General features: G+C 40.3%; 5 protein-coding genes across 5 annotated transcripts; 4 read left to right on the forward strand and 1 right to left on the reverse strand.

The window, feature by feature from the left end:
- Positions 1-1,669: 1,669 nt before the first annotated feature.
- On the forward strand, positions 1,670-2,294 carry FOMMEDRAFT_162710 (uncharacterized protein; the record flags this gene model as incomplete). The annotated part of the gene is made up of 2 exons (XM_007272039.1): positions 1,670-1,994; positions 2,053-2,294. 2 exons carry the CDS (start codon positions 1,670-1,672, stop codon positions 2,292-2,294), a joined length of 567 nt encoding a protein of 188 aa, XP_007272101.1.
- A 723-nt stretch (positions 2,295-3,017) lies between these two features.
- On the forward strand, positions 3,018-5,182 carry FOMMEDRAFT_149633 (uncharacterized protein; the record flags this gene model as incomplete). The annotated part of the gene is made up of 7 exons (XM_007272040.1): positions 3,018-3,335; positions 3,408-3,544; positions 3,699-3,767; positions 3,848-4,385; positions 4,463-4,563; positions 4,626-4,704; positions 4,777-5,182. 7 exons carry the CDS (start codon positions 3,018-3,020, stop codon positions 4,960-4,962), a joined length of 1,428 nt encoding a protein of 475 aa, XP_007272102.1. The 3' UTR covers positions 4,963-5,182.
- An 8,256-nt stretch (positions 5,183-13,438) lies between these two features.
- FOMMEDRAFT_98302 (uncharacterized protein) lies at positions 13,439-14,564 on the reverse strand (the record flags this gene model as incomplete). Its single annotated transcript, XM_007272041.1, has 4 exons — positions 13,439-13,574; positions 13,694-14,247; positions 14,307-14,378; positions 14,436-14,564. 4 exons carry the CDS (start codon positions 14,562-14,564, stop codon positions 13,439-13,441), a joined length of 891 nt encoding a protein of 296 aa, XP_007272103.1.
- Positions 14,565-14,837: 273 nt separating this feature from the next.
- FOMMEDRAFT_130381 (uncharacterized protein) lies at positions 14,838-15,596 on the forward strand. Its single transcript, XM_007272042.1, has 6 exons — positions 14,838-14,882; positions 14,944-14,965; positions 15,026-15,066; positions 15,138-15,218; positions 15,283-15,438; positions 15,519-15,596. Exons 1-5 carry the CDS (start codon positions 14,877-14,879, stop codon positions 15,430-15,432), a joined length of 300 nt encoding a protein of 99 aa, XP_007272104.1. The 5' UTR covers positions 14,838-14,876; the 3' UTR covers positions 15,433-15,438; positions 15,519-15,596.
- Positions 15,597-16,303: 707 nt separating this feature from the next.
- FOMMEDRAFT_32453 (uncharacterized protein) lies at positions 16,304-17,705 on the forward strand (the record flags this gene model as incomplete). The annotated part of the gene is made up of 7 exons (XM_007271974.1): positions 16,304-16,345; positions 16,387-16,520; positions 16,570-16,718; positions 16,773-16,804; positions 16,853-17,020; positions 17,356-17,614; positions 17,644-17,705. The coding sequence occupies 7 exons, from the start codon at positions 16,304-16,306 to the stop codon at positions 17,703-17,705; spliced, it is 846 nt and encodes a 281-aa protein (XP_007272036.1).
- Between the last annotated feature and the right edge of the window lie 1,936 nt (positions 17,706-19,641).

Genomic DNA, 19,641 nt, shown 5'->3' on the forward strand with positions numbered 1-19,641 from the left:
ATGGCAAAAAATAAGGTTACAAAAACAAGCCAAGGGCACATCATTAGAAAGATCTGTAATACTTTTTTTTCTGTCTCATACTTGCTTTGTGATTGCTATCAAGTTGTATATTAATGCTATACATTTATTAAGATTATAACTTTACAAAAAGAATGTTTTTATAATTGTATACATTAATAACCATTTTATAACAATTGTAAGTAAACAATAGTTGTTATTACTTTATTATATTGTAAGTACCACTCTGTTTTTATAATTATAATAGAAATATAATGTAAACATAATACTTTGGCTTGTCATACAAGGTTAGTATAATTAGTTTTATAGATTATATTTATCCATAGTACTTATATTGTCTTGTAATGTGTTAATATGTCTTATTTAGACATTACAATTCATCTGGAAACCTTGCAGTTACTTTATAATGTATATATAATGCTTATATTGCTTTATAATGTATATACAATGTTTATTTTGCTTTACAAAGTCTAAAATTCCATATAAGGAATGCGACTTTTTCGCGATGGCCCGCCTGTCGCACATCACTTTGTGCATCTTGCATCAGTCAGTAGCAAAGTTGAGTGTACCTTATTCCTCAAAACTCTAACTGCGGAAGACTTTACCCATACTGACTTGCTTGTCCGCCGTTAGGACTCATTACTGTTCATGCAACGGATAGACACGCTGGCATGTGGTCTGATACCAAAGACTACATAATTCTCATTTGAATTCTCTTTGCACTGCCTTTGCATGATATAGAATATAACTAACAACTCATAAGCAGTGCCCGAGAGTAATCAGACGAGTTATTGGCGTGTTTGTAGCCGAGTCACTTCAGCATATTGTCTCTGTTCTCTATAGTCTTACATCCTTTTGTGCGTCAACCTCTTCCGTATGAAGATTCTACGTGTGGCTGGTCGGCCCCTAAATGGCATCTCGGGAACAATACGTACGGTCTCGCTGAATCGGAAATTGCCCTTGATGGACAGGACGGAATCATAAACCAGGGCTCCGAAGCTCACATCAGATCAATGCTTGTTCTTATTATAAAATAAGTGTAAATTCGAGTAATAGGGAACGCTGACAATTAATCACTGGCCATCAATTAAGGCCATCGGGCAGGAACAAGAAGCAAGGAATAATCTGGATTCCAAATAGTGAGTTTCTTCCTTTAAGCACAACTGTTCGTTTCCCGCCTGATACCGACTGTATACGCAGCCTATTTTGAAGCAGAAGTGAACCCTGAGAGTCTGTTTAAATACATCTTCGTCCAAGTTGTGGTTCACCGAGTACAATGATACGAGACGGTTGAATTCGACGTACTGATTAGAGTTAGTCAATTCCAGTAACGTTCAAGCATGAGGATCTTCTTGCTGCTTCCTGATTTCTGTCAAGCTGGAAGCATGTGGCATGAATGCATACCAGGGTAGAGGCTAGCCGGGAAGATAGTCTAGGAAGGTCCAGAATTTGCAAATACCTCTTCCGCTTCGAGTGCATCAGCTTTCGTCTGTCTAGCAGTAAGCGGATTCCCTCATTATACAAAGCCCTATGAAGTCGGAGTACCTACATCTCTAATGTTATCCTTGGTCCAGATCGATCCGGAACTTACCTTGCTAGATATAAATCAGGACGCCAGTATCTCCACTGCAGTTCTCGCCAGGCATTAATCATGAGGTTCCTCAACACTCAAATCGTCGTTTTCGCTTGTGTGCTTTCTGCCCATGCATTAATCTCTCGTGCTGTGCCGAAGTCCGTGATAGATAGTTGCCCATCGGCTCAGGAGGAGTCCTCTACCTCGATCTTAATCAATGGAGAAGAGATTATACACCAGTCGTTCACTTGTCCAGATGGGAAATTCGATGATGATCCGACCTCGAGAAGGGATTATAACGCTGGCGGAGGGTCTCTTTGGAAGCGTTCATCACTCGAGGCGCGTGACACCATAGATTGCGAATTTCCTCAGCTCATGCCTGAATGTCAGTGTGGGAGGGAATGTATGTAATAATTTTCGCTGTATATAGCTTGGAATCCTGCTGATATATTACTCCTTAGTCTCCTGCATTTGCTTTGAGGGCGATGTCGCTCCGGAAGAGTTCGATTGTACCCAGTTACTTAACATGGTTACTTCGGCAAACGAGGATGCTCAAACGTTCACTGTCGCTGCAAACGGAGCCGATGTTATTTCTCTGCGAACCTGTGCCCTGATATTTGTTAACAATCAGGACATTGCAGTGGATTACTGCTGGGATAATCTTGTCAGTCAAATTGTGCTTTCCGTACAAAACCTGGACTGATTCTATGCTTTATCCCTGTCCTTCAACTTTCGTGTATGACCTTTCAGAACTTTATCGGAGAGCAAGCACGGAGACAGTGTGTTAGTGACGAGTCGGACCGCGTTGTAGGTGGATTATGCAACCCGAGTGATGGTCTTTACTCTATCCAACTAGGTCCAGCACCGATCCCGCATAAATTTTAATGCGGAATTTTAGCCCCCTTTGAAGTTGCCAGTTAAATTTCTTGTATAATCTCATTAAATATGGAATCATGGATCGGTGTTCACATATTAGCCACAGCTTGATCTTCACAAAGGGATGAATTGCAGCTTGAGTAGAGGCGGAGTAAGGATGAGAACTGCCAATCAATCTCATGGATCATTGGATACTGAATGCGTCCATGTCGATCCCTTTATCTTCGGAATCTGTGTTTGGTCTTCCGCCTATAGTGAGCACTGACTGGCACATCTCAACAATAGTAGTAAAGTAGTTGTGCTTCGCCAATATGACAACAATATTGTACATCCATGCACATCACGCACGTACAAGTAATACATGTATCTCAAGCACATCACATTAACCGTCCTTTCGATAGTGAAATGAGAATGTGACGAAATACATGAAAGGCAGCGCGCAATCAGGTGGACGTGCGCGAAGCGTGAGGCCAGAAGCCAGATCGTGTCGGATCCGACTTAACCATGGCTTGAGCGCATCACCTCTTCCTCTTACCACTCTCAACGAACCATGAGCTACCCAGCCAGACCATACAACACTGGGCCCTCAGAGAACGCTCCTTTGCTTGGTGTCCCGACCCAACCCGCCCCTTATCCAGGACCGTTATCTCCATCGCCATACGCGAATGACGCCCCGAACGCGCGCAAGCCGCCGAATGACAGATACGAGGAGAGCAGACATACCCGTAGACGTACAATAGCAGCGTGTTGTATCGTTACGGTGTTTATTATTGCACTTGCTGTATTTCTTGGAATTTGGGAGAGCGGGATTACAGACTCAGACCCGCGAGCCGTCGCACACGACGTTTTAGCACATTCACCTGTCATAGTGAGTTTTCGTCATGCTCATCTTATTGTGACATTTTTTGACGTTTTTGAAATTGTTCGTGTGTTAAAATAGGATGGGCACATTGACCTACCAGAGCTCGTTCGTGTTCTTTACAGAAATAATATTTCTGCTTTCGATTTGCGGAAACGAATGCCTGGGCATGTTGACATTCCAAGACTCCGTGAAGGTCAAGTCGGTGGATTCTTTTGGTGAGTGTGTCATTGAAGCAGTTGCACGTTGATGTGTGAAGGAGCAGAGTCACTCCAAGCTACGCAGCTCCAAACTCAATGCGATTACGTGCTACCTCACACACCACGGTCAAGCTTTAGTTGGCCTGCATGTTGTTAATTTTATATTTGATAGGTCTGTGTATGTTGACTGCAAGCCAGAAAACGAGAACTTCACGAGGCCTTCATACCGCGTTCGCGACACGTGAGTTCCTTACACTGCAATATGTTGCATTGTCATCAGCTCAATTCATCACTCCAATACACGCTCTATTCATTTGACAGTCTAGAACAAATCGACGTCACGCACCTCCTCATAGACGAGTACTCCGACACCTTCCAATTTGCAGGCTCAGCAGCAGACATCCGTTCCGCACTCCGAAAGAAGAAAATCGCAAGTCTAATCGGTGTAGAAGGTGCACACCAACTAGGCAACTCCCTAGCCGTCCTCAGACAGTACTACGCTCTCGGTGCACGGTACCTTACACTGACACATGCCTGCAACAACGCATTTGCAGACTCTGCTGGAATTTTTGACCCGCCGAAGCCGGTTCATGGTGGACTCAGCCCGTTGGGCGAGTCACTTGTGTATGAGATGAATAGACTCGGGATGTTTGTGGATCTGTCGCATGTTAGTGATGATACTGCAAGACAAGCACTTGCCCTGTCAGCGGCACGAGGTGCTCCGGTGATTTGGAGCCACTCATCTGCGAGAGCTGTTCATAATGTACCAAGGAATGTCCCGGATGACTTGTTGGAGATGCTGACCATGGATGACGATGCTATGGCAAGGTGGAGAGGGAAGACCGATGGTGTCGTCATGGTATGTTTATTTTCTTCTTTATTTGGCGAAAACAAGTCTTCTTGGTTCATGGAAATTAATAATTAATTCCTACATAGGTTAATTTCGCACCCTACTTCATTGCACCTGAAGGCCAGGCCACGCTCGCTCGTGTAGCGGACCATGTAGAACACATCGGAAAAGTCGCAGGGAGAGAGCAGTACGTCTATATCTATACCTCTATCACTCCTTTGTGCGGACTCACGAATTAACTCGTAACAGTGTCGGGCTCGGTAGTGACTTTGACGGCATTGGTGCTGCACCAACAGGCTTAGAAGACGTCTCAAAGTATCCAGACCTCGTACGTCTCCTTTTCCTTGTTCTTTCCTCCCTTCAGAATGTGATAATAACTCATTCCTACTTTCATTAAAAGATCGCGGAACTCTACGCCCGCGGCTGGTCCCGTGTCGAGCTCGCAGGACTCGCAGGCGGGAATCTCCTACGCGTCATGGAGCGCGCGGAACGCGCAGCACTGCAGATGCAGCGTGACGGAGACAAACCTGCGATGGATGTGTATGACAAGAGAACGGACTTACCTGAGAGGGAGATACCTATATAAGAATAAGGGGATTTAGGTCTTGTTGTGCTGCTTCATTTAATTTTTGGTTTAGCCTTTGTCTCGTTATTGTCGCGGTCGCTTCAGTTGTGACTGTTTTCAGTACCTGTTTTGGACTTCTCTACAAGCTCATACAAAGCTCATGACGTGACGCCTGCGCAGTCTGGGTATGCTCATGTACGCTCTTAGATCACGTAAGTAACTATAGCGCAGTGCTACAAGTTGGAACCCTAGTATAACTGTCATAGTTGCCACCAGTAGTACTCGATCAGAACCCTTGAGCTCGATGACACGGACCAGCCACTCAATTCGAGTACAGCCTTTATCGTTCTTGGGAAGAGCCGCCACCACTTAAAAATATGCGTGCACAGAAATTCTCTTATCGCCGGTAGATGGTTATAACTATGCCTCTCTGATACACATCACGATCATGATTTGTGTCATCTTCATACTATAACAGGTCTTGGTACCCTCTTCGTATTTACTTAATTTGCATACTTCTTTGCTCGATTCAACCCATTTTTAGCCCGTCTTGCGTGTACAGAACTCAGCAAAGGTGCGTCGCCATGACAAACAGAAGTTCAATCATGCAATATCACCCATCTGTAGCAAACAAAGCCTTCTCAGCACTTTGTAAGTTCTGATGCTATCAATATCGTCCACTTCACTTTCCTTTGAAAACAAACTTGGTGGACCGATGTGTATAAAGCATCAGGTGCGAGAGGGTCTTTATCATATTACCCCAGTGCAAGCATGTCTCACTCTCGTTCAGGATCTCAAAGCAAGCCTACAAACTCTGACAAACGGCCCGAGGAACCAGAAGGCTGTGACAAGCATATGAAGGATTTCCAGGACAAAATGATGCATGCAACAGCATGGGACGAAGTTGATTTCACTCAAGCTGGTGACGCCCTCGGAAAACTGTATCACTGTGTTAAAGAGGAAAATTCTGCTAAGGCGCGTGCGAAAGCTGAGGAGAAACAATTGGGAAATGGGGAAAGTAATGAGAAGAAGTAGTATTAGAAGTCTTGAATTTACTGTTTCACACATATTTTGATAAAAGAAGACAATACAGAATTGTTATAATAACTAAATATAATTCATGACTTATAATTGTTCATAGTATTGAATTGAGAAGACAATTCACTGTACTTTCTATACACAGTTATAGACTTGCATTACTACAGCTTTTTATATGTTCTATTGATTTTAATATGTACTATAAGTGTGCTTCAAAAATGGTTAGTATTGGCAGAGGATTTGCATTACACTATACAGTTATATGGTTGATCAGACAATTTACAGTATCTTGAATATTCTGTACACTGTACATGTTATGAAATGAAAAATTTTATTACTCTTTTATTTTTTATTTTAATTATCATAACAGGTCTACACTCTTACTCTTTTTGTGATAGCTTGGATTCTAACACTCTGCCATTAGGTCTCAAATTATCCAGGTTTCAAATTTTATAAGGTCTGCACAGTCTGGATATACTCATGTATACCTTTATTTCACATAAGTAACTGTGGTATAGTGCTACCAAAAGGAACCAGTGTACTGTCAGTGGTAATGCTTGTACACTGCTATAGCCTATAGTTGCTACTTGTCTAGTCTAGTAATACTCAATCAGAAGCCTTGGGCTCAGTGACACAGACCAGCCACTCAATTTGAGTATAGCTTTCATCATTCTTGGGAACAATTACTACCACTAAAAAAATATGTGTACTCAGAAATTCTCTTATCACCAGTAGCCTATAGGTGGGTACACAATCATGATTTATGTCATCTTTGTACTGTAACAGGTCTTGGTGTCCACTTTGTATTCCTTAATTTGTACACTGCTTTGTTCGATTCAACCCTACAGCATGTCTTGTGTTTACTGAACTCAGCAAAGGAGCGTCACCATGACGAACAGAAGTTCAGTCGTGCAATGTTATTACCCATCCGTAGCAAATAAAGCTATCCCAAGCTCCAGCAATTTGTTGGTTTTGATGTTATCAATATTGTCTGCAATGTACATCAGTTTTCTCTGTTTGGAAACAAACTCGGTTGATGTGTATAAATTCAGTCGGGTGCGAAAGGATCTTCATCACATTACCCTAGTGACGAGCATGTCTCACTCTTGTTCAAGATCTCAAAGCAAGCCTACAGAGTCAGGTTCCAAAGGCAAAGACAAATACAATGTCAATAAGTCAGAATGGTGTGATCACCACGTGAGAGATTTCAAGGAGGCGATGACAACTGCAATGTCATTCGGCGACTCTGATTTCACTCGAGCTAGTCAAAGTCTCGATAGACTGGCTTTGTGCTGTGCAGAAGAAAAAGAACTTAAGGAAGATTTGAATGTGCGTGACAGGGCAGAAGAATTGATGTTTGTGAAGAGAGAAGGTATGCAAGAACAAGGGGCAAGGTGATGATTGACTGCTCAGTGTCTCTCATCCTTATATTGTATGTATTCTAACTGAGACATTATGAAGTCATTGTCTTGTGATAAACTCATCATCTTGTTATACTCCCCTTCAAACTCTTACTAGTCTGAGTAAACTAGTAAGATGTTTGACTTGTGGTACATATAGTGCTTTTGTTAATATATCTGCTCTTTGATTGTTTGTCTGTATGTATTTCACATTTATGTACTCTAACTTAATATAGTATTTAATAAAATCTTTCTTATGATCTAAATGCTTTGTCTGTTCTGAGTATTTGAGTTTGTCTAATGTAACTGTTTGTATGACAGCATTGTTAATTGTAATAAATATTAATTAGTGCTTCAGAGACCTGTAGAATCTCTTCAGCTACATGAGTAAGTGTGATTACTTCTTGTATTCCTCTTACAAGAGCTATTAATTCAGCTTCATACATTGAATTTGCTACTAGTCATTATCTAACACTTAAACATTGTTACATGTACTTAAAAACTACAAACAATGTCTGGCTCCAACTCAGCAGTACAAATCAATCAATATTGAACAAATATACAGACACAGACAGTATGATACAAGAAGGGCATTGTACAATATTAGGATATGCATTTTACTTGAGCAATTCATTAGTTTCATGGTTGAGTAAAAGACAAACCTCCATACCAGGGTCATTAAGGTATTTAGCTAACTGATTTGTTGCAAATACTATATCTGGCTGTGTACAGTCTGTAATGTATCTAAGTATACTAACCATGTTCATGTATAGTATATTAGACATTTGTTTTCTATTGTTATTGGTTTGCAATATTGTTTTTAATTGTGTACCCAGTTACATAGGTGTTTGTATATTCTGTTTGTTTGTAAGTTTGTAATGTTTGATTATACTATTAATATAATGTGTCTGATACATCCTAATGAATCTATACTCTCTGTTGTATTGAATCTCTATTCTAAGTAGCTAATGTAATTCACTACTGTCTGTATATTATAAATGACATACAATAGATTGTTTTATTATTATAATAGTATTATTATTCATTACTATAATAGTAATATTGTTAACATGTACAAATAATATGGTTACAGTTATTTCTTTCTTCTTTACAAAGAATACAGTGTTATTATGTTCAGATTTTGTTAATCTGTATTTAAGTAGTATATTAGATAGTGTTTTATACTATCTTCTACCAGCTTGTTTTAATCTGTATAGTACTTTTTGTAATTGTAATATTTGTCCATTCTGTAGTCTGTCTATTAAGTTACCTAGAGGAGGTTTAACATATATTTCTTTGTCTTCCATTAATTGTCTGTATAGATATGCCAATTTAATATTTATCTAATGTATTTCATAATTATTAGATACTACCTATACTAATATTAATCACACTATAGATAGTCTAGCAGTAGGAGCAAATAAATTGTCTGTATGATAGTTAAGGCCATTAATCTGATAGTTTCCTTGAACTACTAATTGTGCTTTGTATTTTTCTATACTATTGTCAGTGTATTACTTTATTTTATAGACAAATTGTGTTCTGATAATGTTAATATTATTGTATGGATTCATGATTTCCTATGTATTATGATTTTCTAATTGTTTTATTTTGTCTTTCATAACTGTTATTTATGAATCACAATCTGAATGTTAGATTGCTTTATAAAATGAAGTTGGATCCCATTGTATTTCACTTATTTTAGTATTAAATTCTGTTAAATGAATAGTAATATTATTTTCATCCTTTTTACTAAGTGTATACATGTGTTTTGTTACATGTTTATTCTCTATGTATTGTTCAAGCTTGATAGTATGTTTTATTAGTTTCTGTTTCTGTTCCAATCAATGTAATTTAGGTTCTACTTCTTTTTTGGTTAATTTAACTTTGTTGTCTATTAAGTCTGTTAGTTCTACTACTTTTCCTTTTTTATTAGGATCAGTGTTGTCTGTATCATTGTTGTCTGTTCTTATTATTCTGTTATCTGTTTTGTTATTTTTAATTATTAAACACTTGTTCATATTGTTGTTTGTATTGTCTATTTTCTCCCCTTCAATTTGAGGTTTACCTTTAAGAAATTGGATATTTTGTTTGATAGTAATTTTATTATTGTGCCAAGTTTTATAGCCTTTACTTTCATTGTCTAATTCTATCCAACAAGCAATTATACCTTACTATTATATTTTTGTAGGATTTTTGTTACAAATAATAATAATATATTGACTAAATTCATGTATATTATTAATAGTTCTGTAGGTTCTGTAACATTTGTAATATGGAGTATTATAATTTAATACAGTACACAGTGTTCTATTATGAATATAGGTAATATGAATTACTGCTTCAGCCTATAATGTGAATAGTAGTTTAGTAGATGTTAGATATGCTCTTACACCTCTAAATATAGTTTTATAGGTTTGTTCTACTATTCTGTTCTGTTGTAGAGTATAATGTACTGTTAATCTTTATTTTGTTCCTTGTGAATCTAAATATTGTTGGAAATCTTTACTAAGGAATACAGTATTGTTATCACTTTGTAATAGCTTTATTTTTACTCTGTACTGTGTAAATATTTTAGTTGTCCATTATACATATTCTGTATATACATTAGATTTTGTTTGTAATTTGAGTATTATGTACTAACAAGTAGAATTGTCTACAATTGTTAATAAATAGTATATGTTCTTATATGTGTACAGTTTGATAGGACTGATAATATTAATATGAATAAGATCTCCAAATTGATTTGCAAGAGGAGATTAACATAGTTTTAGTATTGGTGTACATTCAATATTTGCTTTTATATATTTAATACATTCCTTTTCTTCATAATTCATTATTTTAGTTGATAGTACACTTAGTTGTGTTTTTTAATAATTGTTTGATATAATTGTAACTTATATGTCTAAGGTGTTTATGTATGTCATAAATAGATAGTTTGTTCATTATTTTTAACAAGTAATTATTGTACAAAATGTACAAGTTATTTCTCAGTCATACATGTCTGACATATTTGTTACATAGTAATGTTATAGTACAAGTATCATTTGTAAATATAAAAGAATAGCCTTCCCTACATAGTAGTGCTTGACTTATGAGGGAAAAGTTTATTTGTAGATAGTAATAGATGTTTTGTAATATTATAACACTTCTTTCTTGTGTATTCTTCAGAATTTTAATATGTATAGATCCTGCTTGATTAAGAGTCATTGTTAATCTATTTGTAATAGTTACAATCATAGGAGTTATGTTGTGTATGTCTGTTAATTGAAATAGATAAGGAGTAGCATGTATTGATACACTAGAATTGAGTAAATCTATTATTTGTATATAGGATTTCTTATTAGTTATGATTGTATTTGTAAATATGTTAGTACATACCTAGGAAGTGTATTGTTTGAATTGTTTGTCCTGGTTGCTTAGAATAAGAGTGTAGGCATTATCATTCATTTCAACATTGCCTTCATTTAATTCAACATTGTTTTTGTTTGGATTTTTAATAATAAACATGTTTGTTGTGTTTTCCACAGTTTGATTTGTTTTATGTACAACATTAGCTTGATGTTTAGTACACACAAGCTTTGCAGCTTTAGTAGAAGGTTTGCAGCATTCCTTAGAGAAATGTCCTGTTTTTCCACAATTGAAACATTTCAATTTTGACAGATTGAACAGATTCAGCAGATTGAATTTCCTCTACTTATTAGCTTTATACATTGTATTAGTGTGTGTGTTATTCTTTGTCTGATCATTAGAATCTTGTACTTGTTTAGTACAGTAATTATTGTAGGCATTCTACAATGTAAGAATTAGTTGCTTCAGTTCAACTTTCTTATGTTCATCAACTAGTTTGCCTTCATTTTGGGTATTAGTACAGGCAGTTCTTAAAAGTCTTCAGCCCTCTTGTATTTGGAAAGTAATCAGCACAATGTCTGACCCAACCAATTGTACATATTTTCACTTTATTTTCTTTCATATAATACTCTCTAAAATTAATAAAACTATGGTGTTATCCATTCTATAATAAAATAACATAAAAATAAGGAATAATAAGGAGGCAAAAACTGTATATTTCTAATGTGTCTCTGTTCTTTAAGAGACATGTTGATCATTACCAGTCCTTGTACCACAGACAACTACCTAGTATTTACCTACTCCCTAACAGTAAGTATCTGACCTTTTCTTTTGTTTTATAGTAAAAAAATAAGTAGTAATAATTTTACAGTATATTATTTTAGCAAAATATCTTATATTTTACTTGAAAAAGCTGTATTACAGAAAAGTGTCAATCACTTTCCAAATACAGGGGGCTGAAGACTTTTGGGAACCACCTGTAGATTGTATTATTGTATTTACTATATGTGTATATTGTTCAGGGGTAGCAAGTAATATTACTACTTTATATATAGAGTCTCTTAGTGAATCACTATTAGTAGACAGAGTTGTATATGCTTCCTCAAGTCTGTCTAATGTATGTCCAAAGTGTTTAACATAATCTCTACAGATAAACAGTGCTGATTCATTAATAGCCTTTTTACATACTGTTTAAGGGTTGAAGCATTCTTCAAGCACCTTCATCAGCTGAGGGATAGATGTATTAAAGTGTATATAGTTTGCTAATATAGTATCAGTAATGTTGTTAACAATGTATGCATGAATGGTCTTAGTCATCTCCCTCTCAGCTTTGTTCTGTGGTTCATCCTTTAGTAAGTGTTTGAAGTATGTAGCTACAATACTAGAAACAATGTAGTAGTACTACATCTTGTAGTTTGCTTCAGTCTTAAGTATTGTAATGTTTTGACCAAAGTATTTGAGTATGTTGGCTGGTTTGCAGTGTGTGTCAGTACAAGAGGGAACCATATTACTAAGTTAATGTAGGTAGGGAGTACAAGGCTCATAACCTGTAAAGAGAGAAGGCACACAAGAACTCAGACAAGGGGTGAGGTGACAATTGACTGCTCAGTGTCTCTTGTCCTTATATTGTATGTATTCTAACTGAGACATTATAAAGTCATTGTCTTATATCTTGGAGGATATGAGAAGAGACTTGAGGCTCAGAAAGGAGGAAATGGAGAGAAGAAGTAGTACTAAAAGCTAAGAGTACACTGTTTCACAAGTACTATGTAGAAACAAATTGATAAAGGTTACATTAGATGAAAGAATAAAATTCTATGACTTAACTTTTACTTTCTGCATTTACAGTAATTGAGAGAGCAATTTCCTGTATTTTGCATGTGTAGTTACAATGCTACAGTCTTTCATAGGCACTATATGCCTTATTACAATATATAGCTGTATAATCTAAAAGTTATTACTGTAGTGGTCTGTATATAGGTGACAGTTACGGGTAGCGGTGCCACTGTCCCGTTCCTTATTTTAGCATGTGTAATGTGTAATGGGGGCCCGGGGGTCTGTCACTAATAAAATCGGTTTTACTTCCTAATGTTAGTCTACATTTTTTGGCCACTGTGAACTATCACCATTTAGGTGACAGTAATGTGCAGCTTTGAGGCCGTCATTTTAGACATGGCCTTTCTAACATGTAACGGTCAAATCCATGTCACCTACATACGGACCACTACAGTAAAATGCGTAATCCGTTCAACTAGTTAAACCTACTTTTACTTTATTTTTTTAAAGCCGATCTAAACCTATGAGCGTGAAATGTAGTTAAACCATCTAGAGAACCAATTGTATCTTTTATTATATGTTTATTCTGATTCAGGCGTTGTTACAGTAATTATACTGACTTTATATATATGCAAGACTTTCCAGTTTATATCGTCCTTCACATGACACACAACATAAAAATGCTATTTGAGTTCACTTGTAGGACAATACACGTATTATACTGTTTTTAACAACGAAAAACACCAGACAGAGATGTGTGCAGAGGCGAAAGGATGAAAAATGAAAGTCACAGAAGAACGGCAAATTCATCTCCCTTCACACGCGCGCACGAACATACATTACGACCACAGGCGAATGTTTGTTCCATTTACCCACATATTGATTCGAAGAGAAAAAAGGGAACAGAAGACAAAGGATGAAAGGAACAACATTTAACTCCCATTCATGCCTGTGATACCAATCGTGTCCCTAATCCTCGCGATGTCACTCGGTGATAGCGAACCTTTGCTACCGAGTAAGAAAGCTTCGAACGCTTGGTCTGCGTCTCCTGCTTGGGGGAACTCGGATCTGTAATAAGAAATTTATCAGCATTAAAAATTCCACGTCGTAGCCAAACAAGAGTCGTTAAGGTAATGATGATAGTCTGAGAGAATAGGAAAATGTGAATACGAAGAAGTTTGACTAACCGTAAGAAGCTATACAGCCGATCCCAGAATTCCGGTGACGTTATCCGTTTATGATAAGCATCGAGGATCGTCGTCTCAGCAGCAGACGGGATGTTGGACGTATCAAGCGTGAGCGGAATAGGTGAAGTTGGATTATCAAGCGGGAGGGATTTCATAGACGGCGACGGTGATGGAGAAAGTACAACAGAAGGTATCCGGCCATGTCTTCCCCGGTTACCAGTACCAGTATTTTGAGACTGAGGATCAAGCGACATCTGCGTATCTCCATCTCCATCTTTCGGCACGGGAGAAGCAGAAACAGCAGCAGCAGTAGTGTCCCAGTCCCATTCGAAACCCGGTTTTAGCATCAAGTTGACCGTATCACCGCTTTTTACGGGATATTCTTTAAGAAGTTTGTTATCCGCGAGCGCCTTACCGCGTAACAGGAGGCGCTGGGCGTCTGGTGGTGGTGCACCGGGTTGAGAGGCGAGCTGAGACTTGATGGAGGAGATTGCGTCGGTGGGAAGGACAGAGACGTTGAATGTGCGCGCGGGCTTGGTAACTTTAAATACCAGCTCGATGGATTCTGTTTCCCGAGAAACGAGTTAAATGACGTGTTGTACAGGCGTGGGACGTAAATAAGCGTACCAGAAGAAGTGGAAGCTTCCGCATCGACTTTCCGTGCAGGTGGCTCTGGCAAGTCGACCTGACGTCCACTCAGGTTAATAGCCGGATGCGAGATACCTAAAGGTGGATTACTCACTGGAATTATAGGTAATTTCTTTAACGAATTATGAGGTGGCTGTTGGTAATCATCCGGATACTGAACAGGTAGAGAACCGATGTTATTGAGATGAGCTTTAACGAATGCAAGTTCAGCGCTGTCAGACATAGTGAGCTATCGATCTTTTAATCGATACGGTAAAGGAGAAAGTAGTGGGTTGATCGTGGTGGATAAAGTGAAAGATGCTAAGAGCCTTGAGACGTGTCAGACGCGCTGTTAAGCAAGCGGCTGAAATGCAAGGCGGTGCAGAGTTTGTGCTGGTGTCGTCATCCTGATTTGTCTACGTACACACCGCTGATCCTTATTACCTAATCAGGGAATCACTCATTCTGACGGTCCCGTGACTCACTGCGTGATTCTCTCAGTCTCTCCGTTGGCGACAAACAGACAAGTGTTCGCTTGTTAAAGGCTTCGTTCGCAATGGCGGTGAGCAGCTCATCAGCATTTGTAGAAAGAACAAATCTCACTGTTATCCACTATCTCTCAGTCCGGCTTCGGTTTTACAGGAGGTGAGCGCAAACACCGCATTCCAACGGGACGGCAAGGTATATGACGTTGGCTCTCGACAGGTCCTTCTCGGTGCTTTGCCTACTGGCAGGAATTCTCCAAGGTATGTCACTGACTCGTATTATCTTCGGCAGAAACTAAACGTCGGCCTTTTGCTGCCCCGATTCTCTTCAGTGCTACGCGAACACGGACAACCCACAAGTGTGTATAGCTCAGTCCGAAGATTACCTTGAATGCCTACACCACACAAAGGAGGTTCGTTACTCCATTTAGGAACGCACTGAACTACCAAACATTTGTTTACATTTATCTTGAATAGATTGAACGGGCAAAAACTGTGAAAGCACAATTCATCAAGAAAGCCGAGCATGAGGCGAAGGAAGGCAGAAAAGCGGGTGACATTCTCGCTGATGGCGTAATAGTCGGATTAGGGCTTATAAGTAAAGAGGAGGATGGGGGGCATAAATAATAATAGGTATGCTTCAACTGAACGAATCGTTCATCCATATTATGATTTTTTAGCTTGGCTCATCGAATTAAATTTCTTCTCGACAGTTGGTTCTGCGAGATTCGGCAGTAGAGAACTTGTCACCTTTATTGTAGAGATCGGAATCAACCTAGTAAAATGGGGAAAGCCAGTGAACAAATTTGTTTCTTATTGGGTCCACCTACGTTCCTGTCGTTGTCCGATGGATGATTGGCAGCTGGGTAAAAATCACCAATGAACCGTCGTACCCACTTTCCAGCCGCAGCCCTTTGAACTGTAAAGGACGACTCAAAATAAACCTTTCTCTCCAACATTCAAGACATCAAAAGCTTATTCGATACTAACCTAACTTCTGTTCTGCTCCTCATGCATAGGACAAATCTGAACTTGGCAGTCACTCGGAGGCATTTTTATCCCATTCCGCCATCAACAAAACAAGGCAAGGTTATCCAGTCACCAGACTATCTTGCGTCGGTCAGATACCTGATATTCATTTTTATTTTTATTTTGCCGTCAAGATCCATTCAACATTGTTCGCAATGTAGACTTAATATGGTTTGTTTCCAAATGTCTCCAGCACTCCAATCTTGGTAGTCGACCAAGAATACGCCTTTGGAAAAAGGAGACATGTGCAGGCACACAAGTACAGCACTGCAAGGCGTGCTGATGGCAAGCAACTGTGAGGAAGACTTGGTTTGATTGACGCCCATGTGAATAATATTCACTGTTCGATCAACATGCGGCAACGTGTTGGATCAGTGTTCTGTTGTGCATACAGCATCACCGATGCTTGTACTTAAAGTGCGGCTGATGTGCAGATAAAGGGATTCGAGCTTGACTCCTATCCACCTTCATGTCCAACGCAACCCACTACTCCCTTGAGGGTTGGTCTCCTGTTCTCTTAACATGTTGTTGTCTAACTTTCCGTTCAGTTAGGCGCCTCACGAATATCAAGCGCGTGTCACGTACCCCTGGCTATATGTCAAAGTGACGTTAAGGAGAGACATCATAGGAAAAACTGGGATCATCCGAGAGGACGAGCCGCCCACATCAAATAACATCTTCACATTGTGAGTGAATCCAATCCCGATGCTTAATCCCTTCTCAGCATCCTTGCAGTTCGACGTCAGATGAATTGGATGTTCTCAGTGTATCTGTCACTGGAGAAGCAAGGCATAGGACGTGTAATCGTATGGTGGTCAATTGTCAAATTGGATGTGTGGACATCTCGGTCAATGAGCTACTAGCAAAGTGCATCAAAGGGGAAAGTGTGTCCTGAATGTCCTTGTCGGAGCAGCTGACAAGCTTACAGCCAGACATAGCCAATTTAGAACTCTTGACTTTGTCCAATCATGTGCGTACAGTATCTACATCCGTTGGTACAATTTGCCTGTCCTTGAAGGACGTTGATGTCGAGAAACGTGTCGGAATTGATGTGGAGGCTGTAAGTCAGGAAATCAGACAAGACAAGTTGTCTACGAATGCTACAGATTCCACAGCCGATACTATTGGATCCCTCGTCCGGAAGTTGGATGAAGTTTTCAAAGCTGTCAATGACATAAGTTCTAAGGTAAGTGTCACTTAATCGAAGAAAAGTGTCATAAATTAAACAATCAACGTTCGCAAGGTCCATCCATTCCTGAATCTGGCATGGCAAGCAGCCTCCGTTTTGTACAAGGTATGCCCGACCCCAACTTTTACACCGGGAACTGAATAATCTTATGTCTAAATTTCATAGATCGTTTCGAACCAATTTAAAACAGATAAGAAGCTAGTCGACCTCGTCTACTTGATGCAACAAGCATTTGGTTTTGCAAGCGACGCAAAAACATTGTCTGATAGGGCTGAGAAGTTCAAGGAGACAATATCTGAATTCCTGGGGTTGACTATTGAGTTGTGCGCAAGATGGTCTCAAATAGCGATGATCCGTTTGGAAAGCTTGGCGAGCTTGTGTTCAATATCCGTTCACTCAAGGGACTCGACAATCTGTATACTACCGTGCTCGAGCAGTGGGGTATCTCATGGGAGGATCCGCACTGTGTTGAACGATTTGGGAAGGTTCTTGGGCTAGTCCTATTTGGAAAGGAGCCTGTTTCGGATGATGATATTGACAATATCCTGGGCCTTGGACAAGGGAAGGCGCATCTGACACTCCAGAGACTGCGTTCTGTTCTTTCATATGAGCCTGGGCAGGCCGTGCGACTCCACCATTCATCCTTTTCCGATTATCTTGTGACGGCGGAGCGTACCAGTAACCTACAATGTTCGTTGATATCAATAAACAGAGGCATATGATTGTAACCAGATGTTTCAACGTTATGGAGCACGCACTGCGTTTCAACATATGCGATCTGGAGACCTCGTTCATTTGTAACGATGACATTCCCGATCTCGGGAATCGAATTACAAAGAATATACCACCAAACCTTTCATACGCCTGCCGGTTCTGGGCCGAGCATATTCGTGAAGTACCATATTCCCCGGACTTGGCCAGTAAATTAACGACTTTTGCGTGCGATCATCTTCCATACTGGTTAGTCTGACGAAGAACTTCAATCACATTGCCAGTCGAGCGCTTATGAATGCTGTCCTGTGGACTGCGGCAATTGTTTGTGTAATTTCACATACCCTTCTACGAGAGCTTGCTAATGTTGTTAACAGTCAGATGAATCCGAGATCTCAACTTTTCTGTGGGATGCCTACCGACTAATGAATATTTTCAATGTGGCGGTCTCTCAAAGTGCTCCCCATATCTATCTATCCATGATTTCGCTTCTGAAGGACGAATCCATTGTATCTAAACACTACTCAGAGGCGCACCCTACTGTTGTTGTGCATCGATTAGGGACGAAACCGCCTACCTGTTGCATTAAGGTTTTACAAGGTCATGATAGGGGTGTCAACTCAGTCGTTTTCTCTCCAGACGGGAAGCTCATCGCCTCTGGCTCCAACGATCATGCAATCCGGACTTGGGACGCCGAAAGCGGGAAGCTTCTTGTGGGTCCTCTTGGAGGGCACACCAAGGATGTCTGCTCGGTCGCATTCTCACCTGATAGCAAGCGCGTTGTCTCCAGCTCGGGCGATCACACGATTCGGGTTTGGGACACTGGAAGTGGGGAGGTCGTTGCGGGTCCACTATTCTTGTTTGGGACACTGAAAGCAAAGAGATTGTTGCAGGTCCGCTTGCAGGGCACACTCGATGGGTTAGATCAGTTGCATTCTCGCCCAATGGGAAGTATGTTATATCCGGCTCTGGTGATCGCACGATTCGCGTTTGGGATGTTGAAAATGAGGAAGTCGTTGCAGGCCCATTTGAGGGGCACGATGGGTGGGTGAGCTCTGTCGCATACTCCCCTGACGGGAAAAGTGTCGTTTCTGGTTCTTTTGATTGCACTATTCGTGTTTGGAACATCGAAAGCGGGAAAGTCGTTGCAGGCCCGTTCAAAGGACACACAGATTTGGTTGAGTCGGTCGCTTTCTCGCCCGACGGTGAGCGGGTCGTCTCTGGCTCCGCTGATTGCACTATACGTGTTTGGAACGTCGAAAGCGGAGAGGTTGTCGCTGGCCCATTTGAAGGCCATAGCAATTCAGTCATGTCGGTTGCATTCTCGGCCGATGGCAAGCGTGTTGCCTCTGGCTCTTCGGACTGCACTATTCGTGTCTGGGACACTGGAAGCGGAGAGGTCGCTACGGGCCTAGTGAATGGGCACACGGATTGGGTCCAGTCGGTTGCATTCTCGTCCGACGGCAAGCGCATTGTCTCTGGCTCTTCCGACTGCACTATTCGTGTTTGGGATATTGAAAGTGGGGAAATTGTTGCAGGCCTGTTTAAAGGGCATACAGATATGGTTACGTCCGTCGCATTCTCATCCGACGGTAAGCATATTGCCTCTGGCTCTTGGGACCACACTGCTCGTACTTGGGAGATTGTAAATGGACAGATTGTGTCTACTCGGTCGCATTCTCACCAGATAGGAAGTGCCTTGCGTCTGGCTCTGCTGATTGCACTATTCGTGTTTGGGACGTCGAAAGCGGAGAATACGTCGCGGGCCCGTTTGAAGGGTACACAGACTGGGTCTCCTCAGTCTCTTTCTCGCCGGACGGGAAGTGTATCGTGTCGGGCTCCTATGATCACACGATTCGCATTTGGGACGTCGAAAGTGGGAAGTAGTGCTCCGCGCGTAGCGTATA

This window comes from Fomitiporia mediterranea (assembly GCF_000271605.1).
Source record: "Fomitiporia mediterranea MF3/22 unplaced genomic scaffold FOMMEscaffold_20, whole genome shotgun sequence".
Taxonomy (NCBI): Eukaryota; Fungi; Basidiomycota; class Agaricomycetes; order Hymenochaetales; family Hymenochaetaceae; genus Fomitiporia; species Fomitiporia mediterranea.